This window comes from Trichomycterus rosablanca, chromosome 3, assembly GCF_030014385.1.
Source record: "Trichomycterus rosablanca isolate fTriRos1 chromosome 3, fTriRos1.hap1, whole genome shotgun sequence".
NCBI lineage: Eukaryota > Metazoa > Chordata > Actinopteri > Siluriformes > Trichomycteridae > Trichomycterus > Trichomycterus rosablanca.
The window spans coordinates 33,702,157-33,728,853 of NC_085990.1; the positions used below are offsets into that span (position 1 = coordinate 33,702,157).

The 26,697-nt window shown below is 38.1% G+C and overlaps 1 protein-coding gene across 1 annotated transcript; it reads left to right on the forward strand.

The window, feature by feature from the left end:
• The first annotated feature begins 49 nt into the window (after positions 1-49).
• zgc:111976 (mediator of RNA polymerase II transcription subunit 1-like) lies at positions 50-18,198 on the forward strand. The gene is made up of 18 exons (XM_062991191.1): positions 50-79; positions 162-224; positions 2,620-2,708; positions 4,421-4,496; positions 4,615-4,669; positions 5,752-5,884; positions 5,981-6,009; positions 6,478-6,549; positions 6,630-6,704; positions 6,796-6,872; positions 6,949-7,014; positions 7,535-7,646; positions 7,765-7,889; positions 8,077-8,195; positions 9,952-10,150; positions 10,244-10,339; positions 10,472-10,574; positions 17,752-18,198. The coding sequence occupies exons 2-18, from the start codon at positions 206-208 to the stop codon at positions 18,107-18,109; spliced, it is 1,803 nt and encodes a 600-aa protein (XP_062847261.1). The 5' UTR covers positions 50-79; positions 162-205; the 3' UTR covers positions 18,110-18,198.
• The last annotated feature ends 8,499 nt before the right edge of the window (positions 18,199-26,697 follow it).

Here is a 26,697-nt window from a genome sequence, read left to right on the forward strand (position 1 = left end):
AATACTTCAATTGCACCACTTTACTGATTAATCCAGCAGTTTGGAAGTGCTAAAAGACGCGAAAGAAACATTATCGTTGGTAACTGTTTACTTATTTTATAGAAACGTTTAATATCAAGCTGTCAGGGTATTTTGCATTGACTCAATACACTTTGTTGCAGTGTTTCATTACTCCTTATTAGAAGATACTTAAAAACTAACTGACATGGAAGCAAGCGTGGACGGTAAGAGAAAAAGTTAAGAATAATAAACACCTAACACATGCCAGACATTTCTGAGGGATTTAATATTTAAACACATTAACAGTGTTGGTTTCTTGGCATTATAGCTCCATAATCACAAAATAAGTAGAAATTTTGTTTATTGTTCACTCATGTATCTACTTAAACCGTAACAATGATAATGAAGGTTCGTTTAGTTATTTTAAATTAGGTACCTCAATGTTATCACCAGTATGTAAAGTTTTCATCAGTTTTAGCAGCTGTTGATAAAATATCTGGTTAAAACTCTGGTGTTCATTGTGGTCCCAGACTCTGTAAACTGGGGAGAATGATTTAGGCCATGTACAGAAAATATGGACAAGAAAGTCTATTTTTAAAAGAGTTTAAACTCACTTGACTAGTTAGAGTCTTACATTTTTATCAGCCTCTAATTCATGGCCTTTTTTTTTGTTTTTAAACAAATTTTCTTTCAGCATAACATAACGTGTTTTAGTTCTGTCTTTGTCAAAAGACCACTTTTCCATGTAGATTTCATTTGTTAAAGTTAACATCTGTTATAATCGTTAATGTATTAGAATTTAGGAGGCCATGCCACAAATTTTAATCACATTATAGAATTTGTTCGAAATATTACACTAAATTATTAATGTTAGTTTCTGTGTGTGTATATTTGACACAACAATTTGTTTTAAAAACTCGAGTAAAGTTATGAAAAAAATAGAATCTAAATTTTTTGGCAAAAAAGTGTGTTCCTGTTATTCAGTCACAGCAATAAATAGATGTAGAAACCCCCCTTACAGCACGGACCTACACTACATATCCTTTAATATGCATGCAGACTTTTGACCATAAGTACAACATTATGAAATGGATTGGTTTTCCAATTTTTTTCTTTCTTTTTTTTCAAAATTTTGAGTTTCGAAACTTCAGTCAACTTTTTTTTTTTTATCTGTATTATGGTGAATCCTTAAATTTAAGGATGGTGAATCCTTAAATAAAAAGTAATGTTCACCTGGTCACTGAACATTACAGTGACCAGGTGTTAATCAGAGTGTCGTGTAGTGTAAACTTGGCATAAGCTGTACAACAGCCAGGTGTATGTTTACATTACATTTACAATGTTGTAGCATGTCAGACAATGTAAATTGTAAACATACACCTGGCTGTTGAATGTTACTGTTTTCTGTTTTGGATTAATTATTTATGTAAACAAAATACACAAATATTTTTAATAATGAGTGTTCTTTGTACAATTATCACATTCGTTCTCTGAACATCTGTACATATGTAAACAAAACCTGTTAATGTAACTCAAATATGCCTAAATGTGTTGAATCGAAATTGGATCGAAAATCGAATCGAAGATCGAATCGAATCGGGACCTGGTGAATCGGAATCGAATCGATCCAGGAAATTGGTGGTGATACCCAGCCCTAGTATTAATATTGAATTATTAATGGTGGTAGTACAGTATTAACATGGCAAACTTTACTAAGAAATATTTGCATTAAATTTTAAAATATGATTGCTGCCACATAGACAAATAATGAGGTGAAGCACTGAGGTTGCACGTTAAGGCTCGCTCATGTATTATAGTTAATTTAATTTATTTAAAATGTGTTCAGTACTGTAATCACTTTACTGGAATTAATGATCCCAGCACAAATCATGTAAAACAGACCTCTATTATAACCTCTTTCACCAACTGTTTTGTTTCTCTGGTATCTGCCTAACCTATATGTGTTTGTCACTTCAGAGTATGTGTTTCCAATGCTTATGAGTCTAGTGGTCTTATGCTTTAAACTGTTTCAAATGCCTGTGTGTAAGATGTTTGATCTAAACTTTATCCATGAATCTTAGAAAAAAAACTGTTCTGGGGTCTTGTTTCCATCTAGTGAGTTTTACAACCAAGGGCAGATGATTATTATATGGTACAGCACTCACTGATCCTGTTTTGTGAGTCTGTGTGGCCTAACACTATGCATTTACATTTACAGCTGAACTGTTGTTGCTTCTTGATGTTTCCACATGAAAGAAGCACTTAGTTATGTTGTAATGAACTGATTTGTTGGCAAGGTCACATCCTGTATTATTACATTTTGTACTGAGCTTTTTAATACAACACATTCTTCTGCCAGTGTTTATTTATGGTGGTTGCAATGCTGTTTGCTTAGTTTGATGCAACTATTACATTGGTGCTACTGAGATAGCCAAATAGACACCACTTAAAGGGGTGTCAACATACCGTTTGCAGTAAAATGTCAATAATTAACTTTTCTGTATTTGTGTTAATATATATGATATATGATAATATATAAGTTGAAAACTATTTTACCTGTGTTATCTTGCCTTAAAATCTACCATAATCAAATAAAACATACCCTTTTCATCTCTTCAGTCAAGAGAAAGCCTAATTTATCTAAACTAACCTCCAAGTATGCAGATAAACCATGGAGTGAAACCTTTCAGCTGGTCCACAGATGCATGGTAAGTAAACCTCCACCTTATATTATGAACCTGTTCTATTCAGGATGATATATGATGTGATTTAACTCAAGGTTGAGTCTAGTATTGACTATCTGCCAGCTGCACTCATATGCTTCAGCTGCGCTCATAAGCTTGTCTGTTATTGCATGCTTCATCCAGTTACGCAAGTGATGGCCTATTGCTCTGACCGCTGCTGTGCTGAGCCAGTTGCGTGCTGAAGCCTAACAAATGTTTTCCAGATGCACAGCTTAAGTACAACTGTTTAAGCCGGAACACCACTCTGCCAAATTAAAATGTAACCATGTGTCTTTGGGGTTGAGGAGCATATTGCTTCTGCATGCTTGTAAATGCATATTCATTTATGCAGCTATAAAATGTTTATTTCTCCTGCTTTGATAATCTGGGTGCTCCTAATTTATTACTTTTAACAATGTCCTGTAAATGATTCCTAAACCTCAAATAACATTTTCAATAGCTGAATTCAGGAAAATAGACAGAAAACAAATAATAAAAAACACAAATGTAATTTTTTTCAGATGCCCCTGTTAGGGGTCGCCACAGTGAACTTTTCATACTCGTATTTGATTTGGCACAGTTTTTATGCTGGATGCCCTTCTTGATGCAACCCTTTTATTTTTCTGGGCTTGGGACTGGCACTAAGGATGTACCACTGTTGCCCCTACCCCCTGGCTAGGTTTAGACAATGCTATGTACTTATATGTATTTGTTAGACTAATTTAGATTTTGAACCCCCGGAATACAGGCACTTCTGTTACCAGCTGCGTGACTTTTACCATTGCGCCACACAAGCTCACAATAACACAACACAATTGTCTTAGTAAAATGTTGGACAAATTCAGAGCATAAAGAGCAGACAATGAGGGTTTTGCACCAGTAAACTCTTTTGCCAACTTGATTAAAATAATCAGTTAAAAGGGTTTGCTCAGCATTTTATACACGCCACAAAATGCAGTATAATGCTAAGTGATTTATGGTATTGTGCAATTCTTTTATCTGAAAGCTCCTGTGCTTGTTTTTCTTCCACTCAATTATGTATAGCAGATGGTAAAAAACCCTGCATTAAGACAGATTCTTTTTAAACTTTTAAATTTTGGCACAAAATGCTGAACCATGACCCATGTTTTCTTGCAAAGAGTAAGCCTTTGTTGATTTTCCATTTATACCCAATAATAATTCCCTCACCTGTCAACAATTCACCTGATTATTGTGGAATGTTTCTAAATGGTGTAACTTAAATATTGCATATATCATGCTCATTTTGGCCCATCTCAAATTTTAGTCTGTGTCGTAGGCTTCAGCTTCAAAATTGGTTTATATTTACAAAATACAATCAAATTGGTCAGACAAAACATTAAGTTATTTTTTTACTTTTGTCAGTATAATAAATTACAGAACAGACATCACAGATTACTGTTTATTTACATTTTACATTGCCCAACTTTTTATGAATGATAAATGAGTTTTTATTATTTACACATTCATAAACAAGTTCTTAAAAATTCAAAACAGTTTGCGGACTGATCCCTGCTGTGCTTAAACTTTTAAACTGCTTTTTTAAAACAGTTTTGGATGGACACATGTACTCCACTACTCAGTATTCAGTACAGTGCTTTCATGTAGTTTTGGTTCATACACTGTATGTGGATAGCAATACAGTAAAAATGATTTTTTTTTTTTCTACCTTCCTACAGGAGAAAGCTAAAGCAGATGGTGAGATTTGTGAGCCGATCATGAGGTGCTTGCAGAAACTTCAGGAAGTCCAGAATGGTGAGAACGTGAAGTACATCACTGAATACATCACTAAAACATAGTGAAGTAATACAAATGCAGTATAGGGATAAAATAATGTGCATGTTTTTAATTGTTCTGTAACTCTTATTTGTAGTGACTTCTGTTAGTGCCATGGTGACCAGACTGGAGATGATTGCCAAGCAGAAAGGGTTAGAACTGTTAATTATTACTATCACCTTAAGTACCTTAAGTTTGCATCCTTATTTCCACTTACTGCATCTGCAGTGAATTAGCGATTACCACAGTGAAGTAAAAGTGCAGTGCAGAGGCACTGTGCCACAGAGCCTCTGGGAAGTGTGCCAGAAACAGTAAGCACAACTCCAGGGTTTTGGGGACCTGGGTTCAAATCATACCTGTGTGTTTGTTCTGTGTGTTTTATACATGTCAATTTTCCTTCCAGTTTTTCATGTGAAATTGCAACCTTGCATTACTCCTAGATGTGAGTGATTAAAGGAACAACTTTATATTTCTCCACTATAAATTTACACCCTGTCCGATGAGTATTTGTGCCTAGCACCCAGTATTTCCAGGTAAATAAATAAATGGACGGCATGGTGGCTTGGTGGGTTGCAATTTTGGCTCACAGCAAAAAGGTCCTGGTTTCGATTCCCAGGTGGAACGGTCCGAATCCCTTCAGTGTGGAGTTTGCATGCTCTCTCCATGTCCATGTGAGTTTCCTCTTTTCCAGTCCAAAGACGTAGTCAGGTTAATTGGAGCTACTAAAATGTGTGTGTTTGCCCTGTGATGGACTGGCGATCTTTCACCTGGAGGAATGTATCCACTACGACCCTAGATGGGATAAAGCGGTGGTAAAACAGACAGTGAATGAATGAACACATGATTAATTTCAAATGGATTACAACTTGTTTTTCTATACTGGAAAATTGTCGTTAATATTTAATAGAAGTTAATATTGTAGACAGTTTTTGGCCAGACCAATACACATGCATGTAAGTCATTACAGTAAATAAACGCCTTCCTTTAGGAGGAATAATTTGTGGTCGGGTTGTGTGGAACTGACTGGGCTGATACAACGAAACAATAATTAAGATAAATAACATCGTCTTTTCCATTGTAAGTTGAGTAAAGCTTATTGTTTGGTAGTTTAAAACAGTGTTGGTAAGACATCATTATTTATTAATTTAACAATGCTACGCTAACCAACAATTAAGTGCATGTAGTTTTTAAAAATGTATGTGTTTTTTCTTGATTGGACATTTTACCTTTGTAGACTGGGTTCTCATCTGAGTCCCACAGAAACTGCATGTTACCTGACAGCAGATTTATTCTATGTGGAGGTGTTACTGCATTCTGGAGGAGAGGTTAAAGATGTAAAGGTTGCCCAGCATGGTGAAGCTCCTGAGGTAATATTTGAACATGTATTCAAATAAGTGTTCAGTCACTCTGTGAATAGATTGTGAAATCCAGCTAATGACTTGGTATTTTTTTTTGCATTTTAGTCAAATACATCACTTCTTCAGCTGTTAAGGTAAGAATATGCTACCTAATTCTTTCCTATTGTGGATTTTTTTTTTTTCATAAAAAGCAAACCTTGTTGAGTTTAAAGAAATACCTCAGTATTTCACCTCATCAAAACTTAACAGTTGGTCTTATATGTAGCCCTTCTTTATTAGATTGGACCATGTAAAGGTATGTTCAGTATGGTTAGGGATTCATAATGAGTCTTAGTCTTCTTAATAGTGAGGTTTAACCGTCATTGAACCTCAGTGGAAAATTCTGAAAAAGTAACATTTTAGTATTTAGTATAACGGTATACAAAAATAAAAAGCTTCAATAAACAAAATCTGAATATGCTGTAGTTAATCCACAATAAAAAGCATTTATGCAATAGTTTTAATAATAATGATTATGTACTGTAGAAGTACACTGGTGTAGTTTTTAAGTACATTTGAATATACATGCCTGCAAATCAGCATAACTTTTTGTATTTGTATAGGATGAAGAAATTCGAAGAATTTTCTTTAAAGCTGGATGACCTTGCTTCTCTCTACAACATACCAGGAGACAAGTATTATTTTCTGATCATACATTTACAGTATTGATTTACTTTATTCCAGTTCTTGTATAGGTTATTTGTTTATCTTACAGTGATACTAAGATAAAGGTGTATACAGCTCTTCAGCATCTACAGAAAGACCTGCTCAAAATCTCCAATTTACCAAGGTCTGAAAATGTGCCAACATTTCAGAGCAAATATGTTTAACAGTTAGAGGAACTTACCATGAATTGTTTAGAAATGTTTTCCTTGATTTAGAAGTTTAAAAGAGAATGATGTACATGTTGACATGGTTCTGAATGGACGAATTGGGAGTGTTACACCCTGCAGAGAAGGTATTATGCCAGTCGATCATTTATGATACAGTATTAATGGCAGTATTTAAATGTAATGTTAACTCTTCCCTTTTAGGAAACCCAATGGTCTTACAGTACTACATCAGCCGATCAGATGCTCTAATAAACATCTTGCATCCAGGTAGAATCAGACACTTCTATACTTTGATCACAGAGCATTTTTGATCACAGAGCTGTACAATTGATTCAAATAAAAGTTATATATATATTTTATTGTTGCATTAATTATCCTGGGTTTGTTCCTTGGGTGGAACGGTTTGGGTCTTTTCTGTGTGATGTTTGCATGTTCTTCCTGTGTCTGTGGATTTTCAAAATAACTCAAGACTGGTTTCTGTAAAAGGTCAATTTGCTCATCTGACCTAACATTCTATTACATGAATCTCATTAAAAATGGGGATTTTACAATTGCACATCTATTAAAAGGTTATTATTATTAAATGTTATTAATTGTGGTATCTGAATGTATATTTTAGTAGTCCAGTCTATTATGACTAATTTTGAAGTGAATATATGAATGAACCTATTACATAAGAGTTTTTATTTCTGGTTATTATAGTTGAGATTATTTTGCTCATTGTTGTGCATATACACAGCATATATAAGAGTACAGTCTTTGTAAGTTTATGTTTGGACTTTGATAGGTGAAGGCAGCCTGGCCATGTCTGCTAAGGTAGTGGTGAGTGCTAGTGCCACTACACACAGGTTGCAGATGGAGTCTCTGATCCCCTCTCCACCTCAGGTGGACTCTTTGGGGTGTGTAGCTTCTACATAATTTTTTTTACTTAGTAATTGTTTTGGAACACATTTGCAGAGATCTCTCTCAGCATTATGAATTTAAATGAATTAATGTTGAAGTGTGAATATTTTTCAGGTTTCCTGTTTTCAGCCCACTGTCTGAGAAAAGTACAGAGTACCTGCCAGCCTTCTTTCTTCTGAAGCTTCAGCCACCAGTGCCTATGCTCAGCTCCTTCATCCACAGAATGAGCCAAATCACAGGTCCAGGCATTACTCAAGATGTCGTCTTTGTACATCCTTCTGGCCAAACCTAATTTCACCCAGCAGTGTCCTCACACAGAGCTTAACCTGTCGGAGCTGCAATTTTAGAAAATGAAGTATTGCTTTGGCAGTTGTCATGTCCTTGTCACTGTCTGATAAAACGCTGAGTTTGATTAATATTGTGTAGGAATTTGTCCTGATGCTGACCTGCAGAGGGAGCCTCTTATCCAGCTGCTCCAGAGGACCATTCTGGAGGACCAGCACAAGAAGTCCTCGTCTGAAGGAAAAGAATCACATTTTCTCAAGGTTTGTACCGTATTAGTCTCTCTTGAGTCTTGTGTGTGTGTGTGTCTGGTTTATATGTAAAAAAAAGAAATCACCACATATATCTTTTTGTAAATATTTGCACATTCCAAATGCGATGCCTGCAACATGTTCCAAAAAGGAGCCTGTTTACCTGTTACCTCTTTTGCTTTATAATTGTATGGCGATTAAAGACACAAGCTGATCCACTTTAAATTTATTTATTTATTAGGATTTTAACGTCATGTTTTACATTTTGGTTACATTCATGACAGGACAGGTAGTTACTAGTTACACAACATTCATCAGTTCACAAGTTTAATGTCAAACACAATTTCATCATAGACAATTTCGTATCCAGTTCACCTCATTTGCATGTCTTTCGACTGTCTGAGGAAACCGGAGCCCCCCGGAGGAAACCCACACAGACACAGGGAGAACATGCAAACTCCACACAGAAAGGACCTGGACCTTTCGAACCCAGAACCTTCTTGCTGTGAGGCGACAATGCTACCCACTGAGCCACCGTGCTGCTGATCCATTTATAAAAGAATATTTTTGTCATTCTTTAGTTATGTAAGACCTTTGCTGAGCAGAATATGGAAGATCTCTGCTGGAAGATGGGTCTGGACTACAGGCACTTTGTAGTTCTACGTACAATTAGTGACTGTAGTCCATCTGTTTCTCTGCATGCTTTGTTAGCCCCTTTTCATGCTGTTCTTCAATGGTCAAAACTCCTAGGACCACTACAGAGCAGGTATTATTTGGGTGTTGGATCATTCTCAGCACTGCAGTGACACTGACATGGTGGTGGTGTGTTAGTGTGTGTTGTGCTGGTATGAGTGGATAAGACACAGCAATGCTGATGGAGTTTTTAAACACCTCGCTGTCCCTGCTGGACTGAGAATAGTCCACCAACCAAAAATATATCCAGCCGACAGCGCCCTGTGACCACAGATGGTCTAGAAGATGACCAACTCAAACAGCAGCAATAGATGAGCGATCGTCTCTGACTTTACATTTACAAGGTGGACCAGCTAGGTAGGAGTGTCTAATAGAGTGGACAATGAGTGGACATGGTTTTTAAAAACTCCAGCAGCACTGCTGTGTCTGATCCACTCATACCAGCACAACACACACTAACACACCACCACCAAGTCAGTGTCACTTCAGGGCTGAGAATGATCCACCACCTAAATGATACCTGCTCTGTGGGGGTCCTGACCATTGATGAACAGGGTGAAAGCAGGCTAAAAAGGTATGCAGAGAAATAGATGGATTACAGTCAGTAATTGTAGAGCTACAAAGTGCTCCTATATGGTCAGTGGAGCTGATAAAATGGACAGTGAGTGTAGAAACAAGGAAGTGGTTATGTGGTTATGTTATGGCTGATCGGAGTACATTTAAACAATACAGTTTGTATAGTAGCTTCAGAGACCTATTGGGTTGCAGATTCGACTTTGGAAATAACTGCAATTTTTCTGCATTAATCTACACTTATTCAAAATTCAAAAACTACAAAAATGAAATCTTATATTCAAGTATTCTGAATCTTTATTCACTACTTTGTAGCCCAATTGGCAGCAAGGTTTGCATACAAGGATTTAGACAGTTTAGCCCATTTTTCATGACTGGTCTTCTCAAGCTCTGTCAAATTGGACGTTGGGAGTTTGTGAACTGAGTGGCTTCGGCTGGTCCACTCACGGACATTTAGTTACTCCGTTTCTGGGAAAATTGTTGTTGTTTTTTGTATTTTTAGTCTTTACCAGATGGAGAACTTCACAGCTATTTCTTTGCACTTCTTGAATGGAATTGTGATTCATGGAAAGGAGCTCTAATTCATACAGTTCCGTTCACCCATCCTGCCCATGTGCCTGCCTTGCTAGCTGTCCTTCGGCATCAGTCAGCCATCAATGTACTGTTAGCAAGCTGCATCACTAACTTTAAACGTCATCCAGGTACTAAAAGATTAATGCAGATACCTACTGAATTTATAATCTAATATATTTTTCTGATAATGCATACATTCAGTTTACATTTCTTTATTGTAGGGCTAGTATGTGAACTCAGCTGTGAAATTTTACCCGAGTCTGACTGCAGCTTTTCTGTGACCGTTGGCCTTCCAGGCAGTGACTCTCTGGCAGTTTGTATGTGTTTACGAAATTCTTTTGTTTCTACAGAGTTCAATGTTAGATATTATGTTTGACCATCATATTTTGTGTCCTCTCTTAAACATTTTGCCTTTTCTTCTTGTCTTTTGTCCTCTCATCACTTCCCAGTGTTTGTTTCAGTGACAGCCTTTAATCAGGTTTGCTGCAAGCTCTTAATGGCTGGTTTAGTGGACCCCTCCTTAGATAACTACATCTCCAGAGTCCTCACACGGTAACATTTATTTTTGCAGATGATTTCTCTAAAAGTGATTTAACACTGTCATGAACTCACACTACATGACCAAAAGGTATTGATATAGCAATGGGTGTGGCTGAAACAACAAAACTTAATAATAAAGAGGGGTGTCCACATACTTTTATGTACATAAATCAAACACCCGTGGCTGTTTTTTTGTATTTAATTTAGTTTTAGGATCTACAACAAAGACAATTTGTTAATTGATTGTTTAATTAACTGTGTGGGCAGTTTTCTTTTCTCTTAATAAATAAAATCACTTGTGTTTAACGACTTTCATGCCACTGTTACTATGTATGTATTTAGCAGTGCAATAATTACACATTCTATGCAGAACCCCAAATCAGAAAAAGTTGGGACAGCATGGAAAATACAAATAATAAAAAACACATTCTTACATTTACTTTGACTTTTATTTGATTGCAGACAGGATGAACCTGAGATATTTCATGTTTTGTTTGCTCAACTTCATTTCATTTATTAATAAACATCCATTCCTGCATTTCAGGCCTGCAACACATTCCAAAAAAGTTAGGACAGTAAAGCATTTACCACTTTGTAATGTTGCTATTCCTTTTCACCACACTTAAAATAAATTTTGGCACAGAGTGATTTAGTGTTTCAGCTTTTATTTTGTCCCATTCTTCCTGCAAACACGTCTTAAGATGTGCAACAGTACGGGGTTGTCGTTGTCGCATCAAAATTCTAGACACATTCTCTATTGGGGACAGGTCAGGACTGCAGGCAGTCCAGTACCTGTACCCTCTTCTTCCGCAGCCATGCCTTTGTTATGTGTGCAGCATGTGGTTTTGCACTGTCTAGTTGAAAAATGCATGAACGTCCCTGGAAAAGATGACGTCTTGAAGGCAGCACATGTTGCTCTAAGATCTCAATGTACTTTTCTGCATTAATGCTGCTATCACAAAAGTGTAAATGACCTTTGCCAAGGGCACTGACACAGCTCCATACCATGACAGACCGGATGGTTCTTTTCGTGTTTGATCCGAAGCACACAGCGTCCATTTGTTCCTGATTCATCTGTCTGCAATCAAATAAAAGTTAAAGTAATGTAAGGAACACTGCATTGTTATTTTATTTGCATTTTCCATACTGTCCCAACTTTTTCTGATTTGGGGTTGTAGTATAACAGGATACAATTTAAATGTACCTTAGTTTATTTATTTATTTATTTTTTTTTTATTAATTTTTTAATTTCAATTTTGTCAGAGACATCCACAAACAAGTGAAAGACACAAAGTAGAGGATATCCTAAATAAAGTAAATGAAAGAACATTGTCAATTTGCAAGAAAAGAAAAAAAAAACAACACCATACAATTGTGGGTCTCCATTTTAACATTAGAACATTTCCAAAGAAAACGTATTTCCATAAATAAACAAACAAACCTACAAACAAAATAAAACAAATAAAAATAATAATAAATTAAAAAATACGTAAATAAATAAAACAACAAATAATATTTTTAAAAGAGAATAGATAAATAGATAATAAATGAAAATATAAAATAAATAAATAGATAAGATAAATGATGAATAAAAAAAAAAGGGGGGGGGGGGGGTGGGAAAGTGGAGGGGGGGGGGGGGGGGTACTCAGTCTATCGATAATGAAGATAAAGATGCAATATGTGTAAGAAAAGGGCGCCATTTGTCATAAAAGAGGGAGGTGCGACCAATAGAAGTTGCCAAGATTTTTTCCATTCTCAAGGCCTGCAACACATCCGAAAGCCAAATTGAAATTAAAGGAGGTTTGGAAAATTTCCACAAACAAAGAACGCATCGTCTCGCCATCAGGGAAGTAAAAGCCAGCACCCCAGACTGCATGGTTGACATATGAGGGAGGTTCGGGGAAAATCCAAATATGCCGAGAGAAGCATCTGGGACAATATTTAAACCAATTACCTTGGAGAGGAAATCAAAATAATTTGTCCAAAATACAGACAGTGTGGGGCAAAAATAAAACGTGACCAAGATCGCAAGGAGAAGCACCGCATCTATTGCAACAATCATCTACTGCAACAATCATCTACTGATTGTGGATAAAATTTGGCTAATTGCGATTTTGATCGATCCACCTGTGTAGAACCTTGAATTGTAAAAATTGAAGTCTGACACAGGGCGCACACGTACGTACCACTTTGATCGCCCCGCCCCACAAGTCATCCGTAATGTTAATCCCCAACTCTCGCTCCCATTCATGTCTAGCTCTAGAGGGCGTGATATCAGTTAATGCCATGAGCTGAGAATATATTGAAGATATAAGAGATTTCTGAAAGGGGTTCAAACTAAACAAAGATTCCCAAGGCTGGGGCGACGGTAAAGTGTGATATGAGGGAAATAATATGGACAGGCAGTGTCTAACTTGCAGATATCGAAAAAAGTGAGAAGAGGGCAGCTGGAAGTCGCTCTGTAATTGGGCAAAACTACAAAAACTGCCCTCCTTGTAAAAATCACAAAGGGAAACAAGACCCTGATCATGCCAATGTCGGAAAGCCAGGTCTGTACGGGAAGGGGGAAATAAATGGTTATCTAATATAGGTAAGGATATAGAAACTTAGTGTTGCCTGAATTGGAACCAAATGCGAAGTGAAGACCTAACCACCGGGTTACCCACCAAACCCACCAGTGACTGTGGCAGAGACGTAAAGAGAAGGGCCGGAAGAGAAGAATTTGACACGGATAAAAGTTCCAGTCTACACCATAGTAAGTCCGGGGCCTTCATCCAAAAAAGGATTCTATGAATATGTGCAGACCAATAATAAAATAAAAGGTTTGGGAGAGCAAGCCTACCCCGAGATCTGAATCCCTGTAACAGAGACATTCTAACCCTGGGTGACCTGCCATCCCAAACAAAATTGGTAATCAATTTATCCAATTCAATAAAGAATTTCTTGGGCAGAACTACCGGGAGAGTCTGAAATAAGAAAAGAAATTTAGGTAAAACATTCATTTTTACAGTGTTGATCTCCTTTTAGCTTACAAATTAGAGGATCAAAATTAGTACGGATAGCGGCTTCTAGTGAATTAGTAATAAAAACACCTAAATACATGAACCCCTCATCGGAGAACCGAAAAGGGACATGAGTCCTAGCCATAGACCGAGCCAGGGAGTTTATAGGGTAACATATACTCTTCTGAAGGTTCACCTTATAACCTGAGAAGGACCCAAAACCTGATAATGTGCTCAGTATAGAGGGAAGGGAGTTAATCGGGTCAGCTACATATAATAACAAGTCATCGGCATAGAGTGTAACCTGCATAGTAATGCCCGCACGACAGATCCCCTGAAACTGATGCAGAGATTTCAACGCCACTGAGAGGGGCTCGATAGCCAAAGCAAACAATAAGGGGGATAATGGACAGCCCTGTCTAGTTCCCCTAAACAGGGGGAAATAAGAAGATTGTGTGGTATTAGTACGAACAGAGGCACACGGAGCAGTATATAATAGTCTTACCCAAGAAATAAACTTGGAACCAAAACCAAATCTGCGCAAAACTTCAAATAGATACGACCACTCCACTCTATCAAAAGCCTTCTCGGCATCTAATGAAATAACAATCTCTGGGTGGACCTTAGAACCATCCATCGATATCACATTGAGCAATGTCCGAACATTAGAAAATAAATAACGACGTTTAATAAACCCATTCTGGTCCGTCGAAATAATCCGAGGGAGAACAGATTCCAACCGCAAAGCTAATAATTTGGCTAGAATTTTATAATCCCGCCACAGTGAGAGTGGGCGGCAATGCACCCAGGGACAGGGCCTCATTATAAACTCGTAAGAGAAGGGGGGCAATTTTGGAGTTAAATTTTTTATAAAATTCGATGGGGAATCCATCTGGACCGGGCGCCTTACCTGATTGCATTCTAGAAATAGCTACAAGTATTTCCTCTAACCGAACAGGTGAATCGAGATCAGAGACACGTGCTGGGTCAACTGTTGGGAGGATTAAATTATCAAAAAATCTGTTCATTTCAGGATCGTCTGCAGTCGACTCGGATGTATATAGCACTTTATAAAATTCCTGAAAAGAACGGTTTATCGACAGGGGATCTGTGCACATGCTACCATTCTTATCCCTAACCTGTGAGATAAATCTAGCATTTGTGAGGCCCTTCAGACGATGAGCTAACAGTCTTGAGGGTCTGTCCCCACTCTCATAATATTTGCTGCGAGAGCGTAAGAGGAGTCGCTCAGTCTCCTTTGTGGTCAGAAGATCAATCTGTAATTTTAACTCAACACGTTGCTTATGTAAGGATGGAGATGGAGAGACAGAATTAAGACGATCCAGGTCAGCGAGCCTGTCTGTGAGACTCCGCAGGTCAAGTCTATATTGTTTATTGGAGTGGGCAACATAGGATATAATTTGGCCACGCAAATAAGCCTTAAGAGCCTCCCAGGCAAGGGCCGCCGAGACAGTGCCATCGTCATTGATGTGTAAGAAATCATCTATAGAGGAAACAATATAAGCACAAAAATCTTCATCAGCTAACAGTAGAGAATTGAGCCTCCAGGGAACGGTAGAACGAGGAAAATTAGAGAACTTTAGATCTAGAGAAAGAGGAGCATGATCAGAAATAATAATCGGGAGGTAATCGACAGAGGACACGTAAGAAATGAAAGAGTTAGAAATAAACAAATCAATACGGGAGTAAGACTTATGAGCATAGGAATAGTGAGAAAATGATTTACTTGCCGAATTATAATGCCTCCAAGGGTCACTGATACCATAATTAGAAAGAAACTCGGCAATAACTTGAGAAATCTGGGAATTAGGAGAGGGTGTCGAGGAAGAACGATCTAGTACAGGATCAATTACAGAATTCAGATCACCCCCCATAATCAAAGAATGAGTATGCAGGAATGGAATAGAGCTAATTAATCTACGCATGAAACCAGGATCATCAAAGTTAGGTGCATAAAAATTTACCAATAATACCGGCGTGTTAAGCAGTATACCACTCACGATCAACCACCTCCCTGATCTATCAGAGATCACTTTTTCCATTACAAATGGAGTTCCCGATCTGATCAAAATAGCAACTCCCCTGGTTCTGTAATTATACGAGTGGAAAATCTCACTTATATTAGGTTCCCGTAGTTTGCAGTGATCGGAATTATTCAAATGCGTCTCTTGTAAAAAAATCACGTCCGCCTTTAATAGTTTCAAATGTGTCATAACCCTAGATCTCTTGATGGAATTGTTAAGGCCATTAACATTCCAGCTAACTATTCTTAAAGACGTCATAAAAAAAGTTTAAAAGGTAGAATAATAGAGACGAAGAGTACCTGGGCAGAGAAAGGGTAAAATAAATAAAAACAAACGAAAAGAAAAAAAAAAAAAAAATCACACACACACACCACCCCTTTGAACATACCCACCCATTATATAAACTATAAAACAAGTCAGAAAACGAAGTCTCAACAAAGCTCAAACACAGAGCTATCCCTAAAGTAGATATACTCCCGGTAAGCTAGCCAACCTAGCCAGGGTAACCAGCAAAGCAAAATGTACACATTCAGTGTGCAAGAGTGTCAGTCTCTCTCAGAAACCAAAGATACAATCTTAAAATAACATTTCACAAAAGAGCATAAACATTCCAATAACAAACAGCCACCTAACTCAGCCCACCCGCAGCCCCCGCACAAACTGTTCAGCCTCTCCAGGAGAGGTAAAGACATGACTCTCACCGCCAGCAGTTATACGGAGACGCGCGGGATAAAGCATACCATAACGCACTCCGTCCATTGAACGAAGAGTGTTGCGCACGCCGTTAAACGCTGCTCGCGCCTTAGCAACCTTCGCCGTAAAGTCCGGGAAAACAGAAAGAGTCATGCCTGAAAACGAGCTCCGGGGCTGCAGCCTGGCTTGTTTGAGGATAGTGACGCAGTCTTCATAGTAGTGAAGTCGCGCAACAATCGGTCGGGGAGGCTGACCGGGGTTCGGCTTAGGGGCTAATGAACGATGGGCTCGATCGATCCGCGGCGGCTCGGGTAAGTGGAGCGCGTCTTTAAGTAATGTGGACACTGCAGCCGCTGAGAGGGAAAACGATCCGTCCTCAGGAACTCCGACGATACGTATATTCTGTCGCCGTGAACGAGATTCCAAATCCTCACATTTGGCCTCCAAATCAGCTACAGTCTTAGTCAGGGAAAGAACGGTAGTCTGAAGCGCCGACAGATCATCCGAGCACGCCGAGAGAGATCGCTCGACCCCATCCACGGTAGCTTGAAGAGTGGTGACGTCAGATTTCAGATTCGAGAAATCGCGAAATAAATCTGTCTTCAAAGCGAGAAGATCCGTCTTAATATTAGAATAATGCTCATTCATCACATCGCGAAATTCAGCCACCACAGCCCGAACGATCTCAGACTTAAAAGCTGCTATATCTGGAGTCAAGGCCGAAGCGAGAGGCCCACCCGACGGGCCGGATGCCCCCCGCGAAGGCAGGGATGTGGCGCAAACTGCAGGCCGGATCGAAGACTGTGAAAGTCCGGCGGTTTTAGCTGTTTTCGGTGGCATGAATGCAGCGAAAAATCGAACTGAACAAATGTAGATATGATATAGTTCACAAAAAAGTAAAGACGGACACTCAAGCACATGAAAATAATAATAATTAAGATAGGCTTTGCAGGGCCCTAAAAAAACACTGCTACTCCATGCGCTGTCGAACCGGAAGTCTGTACCTTAGTTTATTTACTTGTTTTTCCTTAGAATTTCCTTAGAATTTAAATGAATTTAAACTGTAAGACAGTCCTAGTAAGACATTGTTTCCACTCACCAGTAAACCATAATTCATTGCAAGTTTCTCCAGACATTTAAACTGGTTAAAGTCTGGCCCAGCAAAGCTGCGTTTACAATTATAGTACTTGACAGTGGCAGCTGTAGCAGGGTGGAAATTTGACAAACTGGCTTGGAAACGAGAAACCCTGGCACTGCAAAACCAATTTTCCACCATTGATTATGAAAGTTGATTTTATGCACCTGTTTGCAACGAGTCTGGCTAAGATTGCCAAATCTACAAGTACACATAATTCCGACATACCACTGGCCTTTAGACGTTAATCAATAAATAAGTCTTTTTTATGAGTAGTAATTTAGGTTTGATTTTAATCTGTTTGTTTTTTCCAGGTGCATGTCCATCCCCATCACCATGAGAGCAATTCGGAAGAGGATATCCAGCCTCAGGATTCCAGCACAGCCTCTCTCTGAGCCTGATTCCACTCCTGTTGCTGAGGGTTTACCCTCCACACTGCCACACCGCGCTGAAGAAAATAGTCCGGCCATACTCTCTTCAGCCCCTAACTCACCAGAACCCATGGAGCAGGAAGAGCTCCCCTCGAACCCCAGCCACTATGTCATGTCTGTAGCTGCTACAGCGGCGGTTGATTGTACTAATACAGAGGTGATTGCTAACCGTTCCCCTTGTGCCTCTGTGGGTGTCTATTCACACTGGGTGGCCAGCAGCATTCCGGCAGAGCTTATTTAGAGAAAAGGACAAAGATAAGAGCTGTCTAGTAAAACGGTCTAGTAAAATGAATAAAGATAATATTTTAAAAGCAAGAAATTGTGATGCAATTTGGAGATTTTTATTGGTAAAATATGTGTCATGATTAAAGGAAAGGAACATCTTTGTAACCTACAAACCTCTAGAACAGTTTTACTATGGTTCTAAGATATATTAATGTGCAAACTACCATGGGAATTTAATTGGGTTGAGATCTGATGATGGCAAAGGCCATAGTACACGGGTTTATACGGATCAAAACATCAGTCCCTTACCTTTATGGTTGGGGACCATGTCATTTGTTAAAAGACCACTCAGCTAGGACAGAAATGTTTCATTATGTTGGTCAAGTAATCAGGCCATTTAAGGGTATTATTCCAGCAAACACTCCCTCCTTTGCCTCATGGCATAACAGCCACCAGACCCACTGACTGCAGGGTTCAAGCTTTCAGGCCTGTACTGTTTTCATCATGCACATTCTGTGGTGTGACAAATTAGCAAAAATAGAAGGAATCAGGTGAAGGGCAAATACTTTGTCAAATTCAAATGTGTCAGATCTTTCAATTGCAGTAATTTTAATATCAATAATAAATAACACAGGGCGCTCAGGTGGCACAGCGGTAAAATACGCTAGCACACCAGAGCTGACATTTCAAACTCGTCGGTTTGAATCTCGGCTTTGCCATCCGGCAGGCTGGGCCTACACGAACAACAAGTGGCTATTGTTCGAGGGCAGGGTGCTGGAAGGGACCTCATAACTGATGGAATTACGACTTCCGCTGGCTGCTAATGCGTTAATCAGGTCGTGTCTCTCCATACACAAAGCTGATCCACATATAATCCCGCCTTGTGCAGATGAAAATATGCAGTCAGCTACTGCACACATGTCGGAGGGGGCGTGTGATAGTCATGGTTCTCCTCAATCATGGTGGAGATCAACATGAGTAGATAGGAAGCGTAATGCAATAGGGCAATCAGATACAACTACTGTAGATTGGAAGGAAAATTGGGGGAACAATGCAAAAGAACAATATACAATTCATAAAATGCAGCTTTTAAATGACTTTCATTTATTGACGATAAAAATTTTTTTATTATTTAAAACCTGCATCATTCCAAGAAAAGTAATTGCCACACTTGGCAGTAATTTGTGATATTACATCACCATAGAATTTCAGCCCACTGTTCTTTGCAAAATTAATTTCATTTAGTTTAATCTGGCTGCTCCGGTCACTCCAAAACCTTAATTTTGTTTTTGCAGTGTAGAGGGGAAAATATGCAAATACGTTCCAGTCTTTTTTAAGGAACATTGTTTTTAATCATTTCAATAATTTTCCTTAAGCATTTGTTGACAAACTGGAGATCCTCTGTCCATTTTTACTACTTTTACTTAAAGACTTGAGGATACTGCTTTTGTACCAAACCATGATTAGTCACTTGATTTCATCAACTGCTTGAAATCAAAACATGAAATATCTTGGGTTCATACAGTCTGCAATTAAATACAAGACAAAGAAACACTTATAGCAGGACTTGTGGAAGGAGTCAAAAGATGAGGGAGAACAAGAACAAACTGGATTGACAACATCCTCACATGGATTGCATTATCAGGGGATAGTCTGCTACAAGCAATACAAGTCAGAAGGTATTAGAGAAAGCTGACACATCTGTGCAGCCAACCGTTGTAAAGTGATAACATAGTAACATGTAGGCTTTGTTTAATACCCACTATGTATATAAAATAAGTATGTTTGTGCCTTTTTACACTGTTTATGCCAAATTCTGAGCCAAGTATCTGCATACTGTGGCAAAATGTAAGCGTAACAAGTCAGCGGTTTGTGGCTTGTCCCTCTTTATACCACTATTAGTAAGTACATTAGCTGGGTGGCATGGTGGCTTAGTGGGTAGCACTGTTGCCTCACAGCAAGAAGGTCAAGGTTTTGATTCCCAGGTGGGGTGGTCCGGGTCTTTTTTGTGTGGAGTTTGCATGTTCTCCTGTATCTGTGTGGGTTTCCTCTGGGAGCTCCGTGCAAGACGTGCAAGTAAGGTGAATTGGAGATACTAAATTGTCCAAGACTGGTTACATTCATGACAGAAATCGTAGTTACTCATTACACAAGGTTCATCAGTTCACAAGGTTATATCGAACACAGTGTAAAACATGACATTAAAATCCTAATAAACAAACAAGTACATTAACTCAATTGTCATGTCATAATGGTTTCGCCCTTATCAAAGTCACTCAGGTTTGTTGCCTGATTATATCTGCTGCATTTAACAATTGTATGAGTAACTACCATCAGCCCAACATTTATTATATTCCTGACCATGACATGGCAATGGTGTGATTATCCTAATGTTTTAGCCTATTATTTATAACTATTATAAATAATATTATAATAATAATTATTATTATTATTAAGCCTATTATTTACAGTATAACTATTACAGATAATATTATAATTATTATTATTAAGCTTATTATTTATAACTATTACAAATAATATTATAATTAGTATTATTAAGCCTATTATAAATATTACAAATAATATTATAATTATTATTATTAAGCCTATTATTTATAACTATTACAAATAATATAATTATTATTATTAAGCCTATTATTTATAACTATTACAAATAATATTATAATTATTATTATTAAGCCTAATATTTATAACTATTACAAATAATATTATAATAATTATTATTAAGCCTATTATTTATAACTATTACAAATAATATTATAATAATTATTATTAAGCTTATTATTTATAACTATTACAAATAATATTATAATTAGTATTATTAAGCCTATTATAAATATTACAAATAATATTATAATTATTAATATTAAGCCTATTATTTATAACTATTACAAATAATATAATTATTATTATTATTAAGCCTATTATTCATAACTATTACAAATAATATAATTATTATTATTAAGTCTATTATTTATAACTATTACAAATAATATTATTATTATTAAGCCTATTATTTATAACTATTACAAATAATATTATAATTATAAATATTATAATTCTTATTATTAAGCCTATTATTTAAAACTAAATAACTGCAGAAAATTACTTCTAGGTCTCATGTCACACTGCTATTTGATTTTTTTGTTTATAGTAATCTCTGCTGGTAAGTTCCTACGGAGGAAGTAGGTAGCATTCTTGGGTTGCATACCGCTAAGCGTTTGGCTGTAAAGGGTTTCTAGGGCTTGGCATTTGACCCTGTTCCAGACAGCCAGTAAAACACTGATTGGTACCATGCAAAACAAGTAAAAAAGTAAAAACTTGCCCAAGCTAGCATTTCTCTAATGTGATCTTGGAAAAACATCTGCTCAGACATTTTGCATGGTCCACAAATTGAGCAAGTCTGCAATGAATGGTTAGATATGTCCTTCCAAAAAACATTTATAATGTTTAGAGATGTTGTGGTTTGCTAAATTTAAAAAATGTTGCTTACTGTGCCAACAAAGTGAAGTTAAAACCTTGCAGACTTGTTCTCATGCAGGTTTACTAGCCTGAATAAAGTAAGTGATAGCAGTGAAACAACACAGAGTAACAGGATTGTATCTTAATTTCATCAGCTCTTATGTGTAAGCACAGAAGCCTTGTTGTCAAACAAATGTGTAATTCTACATTTTGTATTTAAATTGAGGTATTTTAAATGTTTTCTTTTTTTGAATTTTCTATCCCCCTCCGTATTGTCTCCCGCAATCTAGTCGTGTCCAATTACCCTGATTGCATCCTCCCCTGATTCAACCATCTACCGCTGACTGAGGACGCTTCTCACCTGACACAAGCCCCCTCTGACACATGCTCAGTACAGACTGCATTTTTCACCTGCACGAGTCGAGTTCATATATACCGATCAGCTCTGTGCACGGAGAGCCACACCCTGATTAGCATTTTGAGGAGGTGGAAGAAATCTGTAATGCTGAAGGTAGCCTACACAGACACACGAAAAGCAGATAAAACACCTCAGTGTGCAGAGAATAGGTTCAAGACCCTGGATCTGTGCAACACCCACACTACTTGTTGGGCCACCATGCTGTGTTTAATTCAAATCATACCCTTATCTTACCAGGCATTTCTAAAATAATAGTGGAATGGACCTTGTACTTTCTTTAGTACATCACCAAGGCCATACAAGTGATTGATATGAATGTGAAGACATTAATTTAATTCCATATGACTCCGTCCTTGGTTGTACATAATTTCCTGTTCTGCAGTACAGAGCACAATAAAGTTTCCGTTGTTAAAGGTCAGCTATTTAATTCTGTTCAGGAAGTCTCAGAGACTTACAATAGAGCAGAATGAAAGTCCACAATCAGTGACTTCTGGGGAGAGATCTGGGGTCAAATATAATACCGCTGAAGTCAAAAGTTTTCATTCATGTCTTGGAATCTCACTAATCTCTGCAGCTAATCTTTTACTGTTACTGAATAACACCACTTCTAATAACTGAGTTCAGGTGTTTTAGACACTCATTACTAACAAATGTATAAATTCAACTATAGAATAAATGAAAAGCGTTCAACCTTTTTGAGGAAGACATTTTCCTGGTCATACTGACAGTGCCCTATTCACAAAGACATGGTTTGACAACTCTGGTGTAAAGAAACTCTTTTAAAGAAATACTTTGTGTAAAGAAATACTTTTTTACAGTATTTAGCAGATACTTTTATCAATAGCAACAAACAGCAATCACCGAGTACAATGCAAGGGGTTAAGGGCCTTGTTTAGAGACAGTGGCAACTTGACAGTGGAGGAGCTTGAACCAGTCACCTTCTTACTGACTTAACTGTTGAGCTAACACTGCCTTCCAGTGGCTTGCACAGAGCCCTGGCCTTAACCTCTGCCTTCTCATCCAACATCTCTAGGGCCCTACTAAATTCACAGGAAGATGTGCTTTCATAGAACTCGATTTCACACATTTTTAAAGAAAAGTGCTACATTTCACGGCAGTCATTAAGTAACACTCTAATCTAACTACATGATAGAATAGATGGAAGCTACAATACACAGCACAGCCTACCTTAATAGATTAATTTAATCTAGAACATCCAGCAACGGTCTCAAATACAACAATACTCGTCCATGTATCATTTAGACTTTGTACATTTTAACTAACCGATTGCTAACTGAATTGCTGTAGGATTGCTAGTGTAACAGACTTTTCTGTGGTGTAGTGTGCTGACAATGTTTGATGTACTGTATGTGTTTATGTATTGAGTGCATTTTGTCTCTTTGGGGATTCCATAATCAATGAAAAAGTGTGCTCCTCTACACACGTGATCATCTCTATGTAGTCTGTGCTGCGCCTTAAAAGAACAAGCCTGTTGCCTCCGGTCGGCTGGGCGCCATCTAGCAGGCACAATTTGCAGTGCCTGCAACAGATAATAATTGGCCACCGTATCTGCAGGGTGGGGGCCAGACTATGTGTGGGTGGGTGGGGCTTCTTACGCTGTGTAAGGACCCTGATTGGCGGAAGAGACGCCTGTGCAGAATGCAGGGGCGAGAAGAGGAGGGCTGTGCACGTGTCTAAAGAGGGCGTACAGCGACGTGCTCTCCTCGGATGCAATCTGGCATCTCTCAGCAGCAGAAGACAAAATTAAGTGTGCTAAATCGGGAGGAAAATGGGGAGAAAATGCATTAAAAAAAAAAAAAAAAACAAGCCAGTAAAGTATTTTTTCTCTGATGGTTTGTCTGTGTACAGTTTATTTCTTACTTTATAAACTCAGCAAACTCTAAAGATGCTTGGTTATACTAGGAACGGCTCATAGTGCAAATTAACCAGTAAACGTGAGGCACCTGAATGCTAAGCGAATAAAAAACATTAAATCGCTAAACACAAACCTTAAATTTTGAATTTCACAGCAAATTGCATATTACACGGGAAATGGCTCATTTTGATTTTCATGGCTGTGAATTAGGTATGACCTCAAACATCACACATTGATGCTGTTGACTAAATGAGTACAAATTTCCTTAAACAAACTCCAAAATATTGTGAAAAGCCTTCCCATAAAAATGGAGGCTGGCGCCCAGGTGGCGCAGCGGGATACTCCGTTAGCACACCAGCGCCGAGATTCTGAACTCCTCGGTTTGAAACTCGGCGTTGCAACCGGTCGACTGGGCGCCATCTTGCAGGCATAATTGGTAGTGCCTGCAGCAGACAAGTTTCTGTTAGGGTGGGATGACCGACTATGTAGGTGGGCTCTTCAAACGCTGTGTAAAGGACCCTGATTAGCAGACTGAGAGGCGCCTGTGCAGAATGCATGGGTGAAAAATGGTTCAGGTGAGGGCTGCGCGTGGGTCGTAGGAGGCGTGAGCAGCAATATACCCACCTCCACTGCAATCAGGGATCCCCCAGCAGCGGAAGACAAACTGACTACGCTAAATTGGGAGAAACTAGGAGAAAATGCATAAATAAAATAGAAAAAAAGTGGAGGCATGATTTTGGAATAGGATGACCAACACAGTCATGGTCAGATGTCCACATGTTTTGGCAATATAGTGTTCTTTCTTACATGTCAGATGGTCCGTCTGCTTTTTCTTTGTCTTGGCTATCAGTATCAAATTTTAGTACTAATATTAGCCCAGGGCTTCTTTCTTACAAAGCTAGAAGCTTACTTGACCGGGGACAGTGTCTCACACATTCCAACAGCTTCTAATTTATGATAATTTAAGTTTCCTTCCCATCCTTAGCAAAAAGATGATGTATGTACTTTTTATGCACTCTCTCACTGACATGGAATTAGGAGACTGTCACAAAATTAAATGAGATTATAGAAGCTACCAAATGAAAAGTCTAAGTTGCATAAATCTAATCTAATCTAATAGAAATGTCATAGAAATAATTCTAGAGCACCATTTGTACTTTGTGAACCCAGAAAAAAACACACCCATTGCCTTGCTGGTGCATATGAAACCATTTTAAAAGAACACATTGTTTTAATTTATCAGCCTTTCCTGACACATGGGTTAAAGTTACATTATTAATCTAAAACTTCAAACATTTTCTTCTTTATGTGATTATATTGAAGTATTTTTTAAAGACTAGCCGCAGCAAAAATGTTTTTATGGTCAATAAAAAAACAGCTTCAAGTCTTTTGGTGACTAAAAAAAACTACAAAATAAAATGTCACAAGCAGACACAGGCAATATAGTGGCTAGCTGGTAGAGCGAGTACTTAAGATAAATTGGCAGCACTAAACTGCCCAGGTATGTGTGACTGAGTGTGAGCTTGTGTTGCCCACCGGTGTATTAATGTCCTGTCCATCCAAGAAGGGCTCCTGCCTTGCACCCATTGTTTTCTGGTGCTTATAAACTCACCGTGATCCTGACAACGATGAGGTCTTTACTGAAATATAATGAATTACCGCTGGAGTGTTTTGCATTAACGTTTATTTCAGTGGGGTCTGTCTGAAGTCCGTTAGTAAGTATGGATACTGAGCACTGCCATCATCAGTTTATAATTCTCTTGTTCCAAGGAACATAAGTTAAGCTAATGACCAGATTTGCAAATGTCATGTTGCTCACTTCACTGAGGTCACCATAGGAAGGAAAATGTTTTTGATGCTTTATGTGCCCACCAAACACGATCACTTAAAATATATTCACTGTAACAAAACACAAAGAAAGAAAGAATGTCTTAAATGTCAAAAATAAGTAAATAAATAAGAATAAGAAATAAATTAAGAATGGGATGTCCAACAAGTTTATGGTTCCTACCAAGTGATTTATTTTCAAGAGCCAAATGCTGCCTTAAAGCAAGGATGGTAAAACACTCTAGCATACCAGAGCTGACATGTCAAACTTGTTCGAAACTCAGCTCTGCCATCTGACCGGCTGGGCAGCTACATGAACAAAGATTGACTGTTGTTAATACAGAGTGGGAGCCGGATAGGGAACTCCTTGTAACTGAGGCAATTGCAACCTCTGCTGGCTGATTGATGGCGTCTGCACAGAGTCAAGGGATAATGTGTTGATCAGGGTGTGGCTCTCCGTACACAAAGCTGATCCACATATGAACTCGCCTTGAGCTTGTGAAAAGATGCAGTCGGCTACTGCACACATATACAGTGTATCACAAAAGTGAGTACACCCCTCACATTTTTGCAAATATTTGATTATATCTTTTCATGGGACAACACTATAGAAATAAAACTTGGATATAACTTAGAGTAGTCAGTGTACAACTTGTATAGCAGTGTAGATTTACTGTCTTCTGAAAATAACTCAACACACAGCCATTAATGTCTAAATAGCTGGCAACATAAGTGAGTACACCCCACAGTGAACATGTCCAAATTGTGCCCAAAGTGTCAATATTTTGTGTGACCACCATTATTATCCAGCACTGCCTTAACCCTCCTGGGCATGGAATTCACCAGAGCTGCACAGGTTGCTACTGGAATCCTCTTCCACTCCTCCATGATGACATCACGGAGCTGGTGGATGTTAGACACCTTGAACTCCTCCACCTTCCACTTGAGGATGCGCCACAGGTGCTCAATTGGGTTTAGTCCATCACCTTTACCTTCAGCT

What these genes read in the sequence shown, in the direction of transcription:
- zgc:111976 (XM_062991191.1), top strand. An exon ending in AAAATCTCCAATTTACCAAG is followed by an intron (nt 6,705 to 6,795) that starts GTCTGAAAATGT and finishes TCCTTGATTTAG; the next exon opens with AAGTTTAAAAGAGAATGATG. An exon ending in CAGTGACTCTCTGGCAGTTT is followed by an intron (nt 10,340 to 10,471) that starts GTATGTGTTTAC and finishes ATCACTTCCCAG; the next exon opens with TGTTTGTTTCAGTGACAGCC.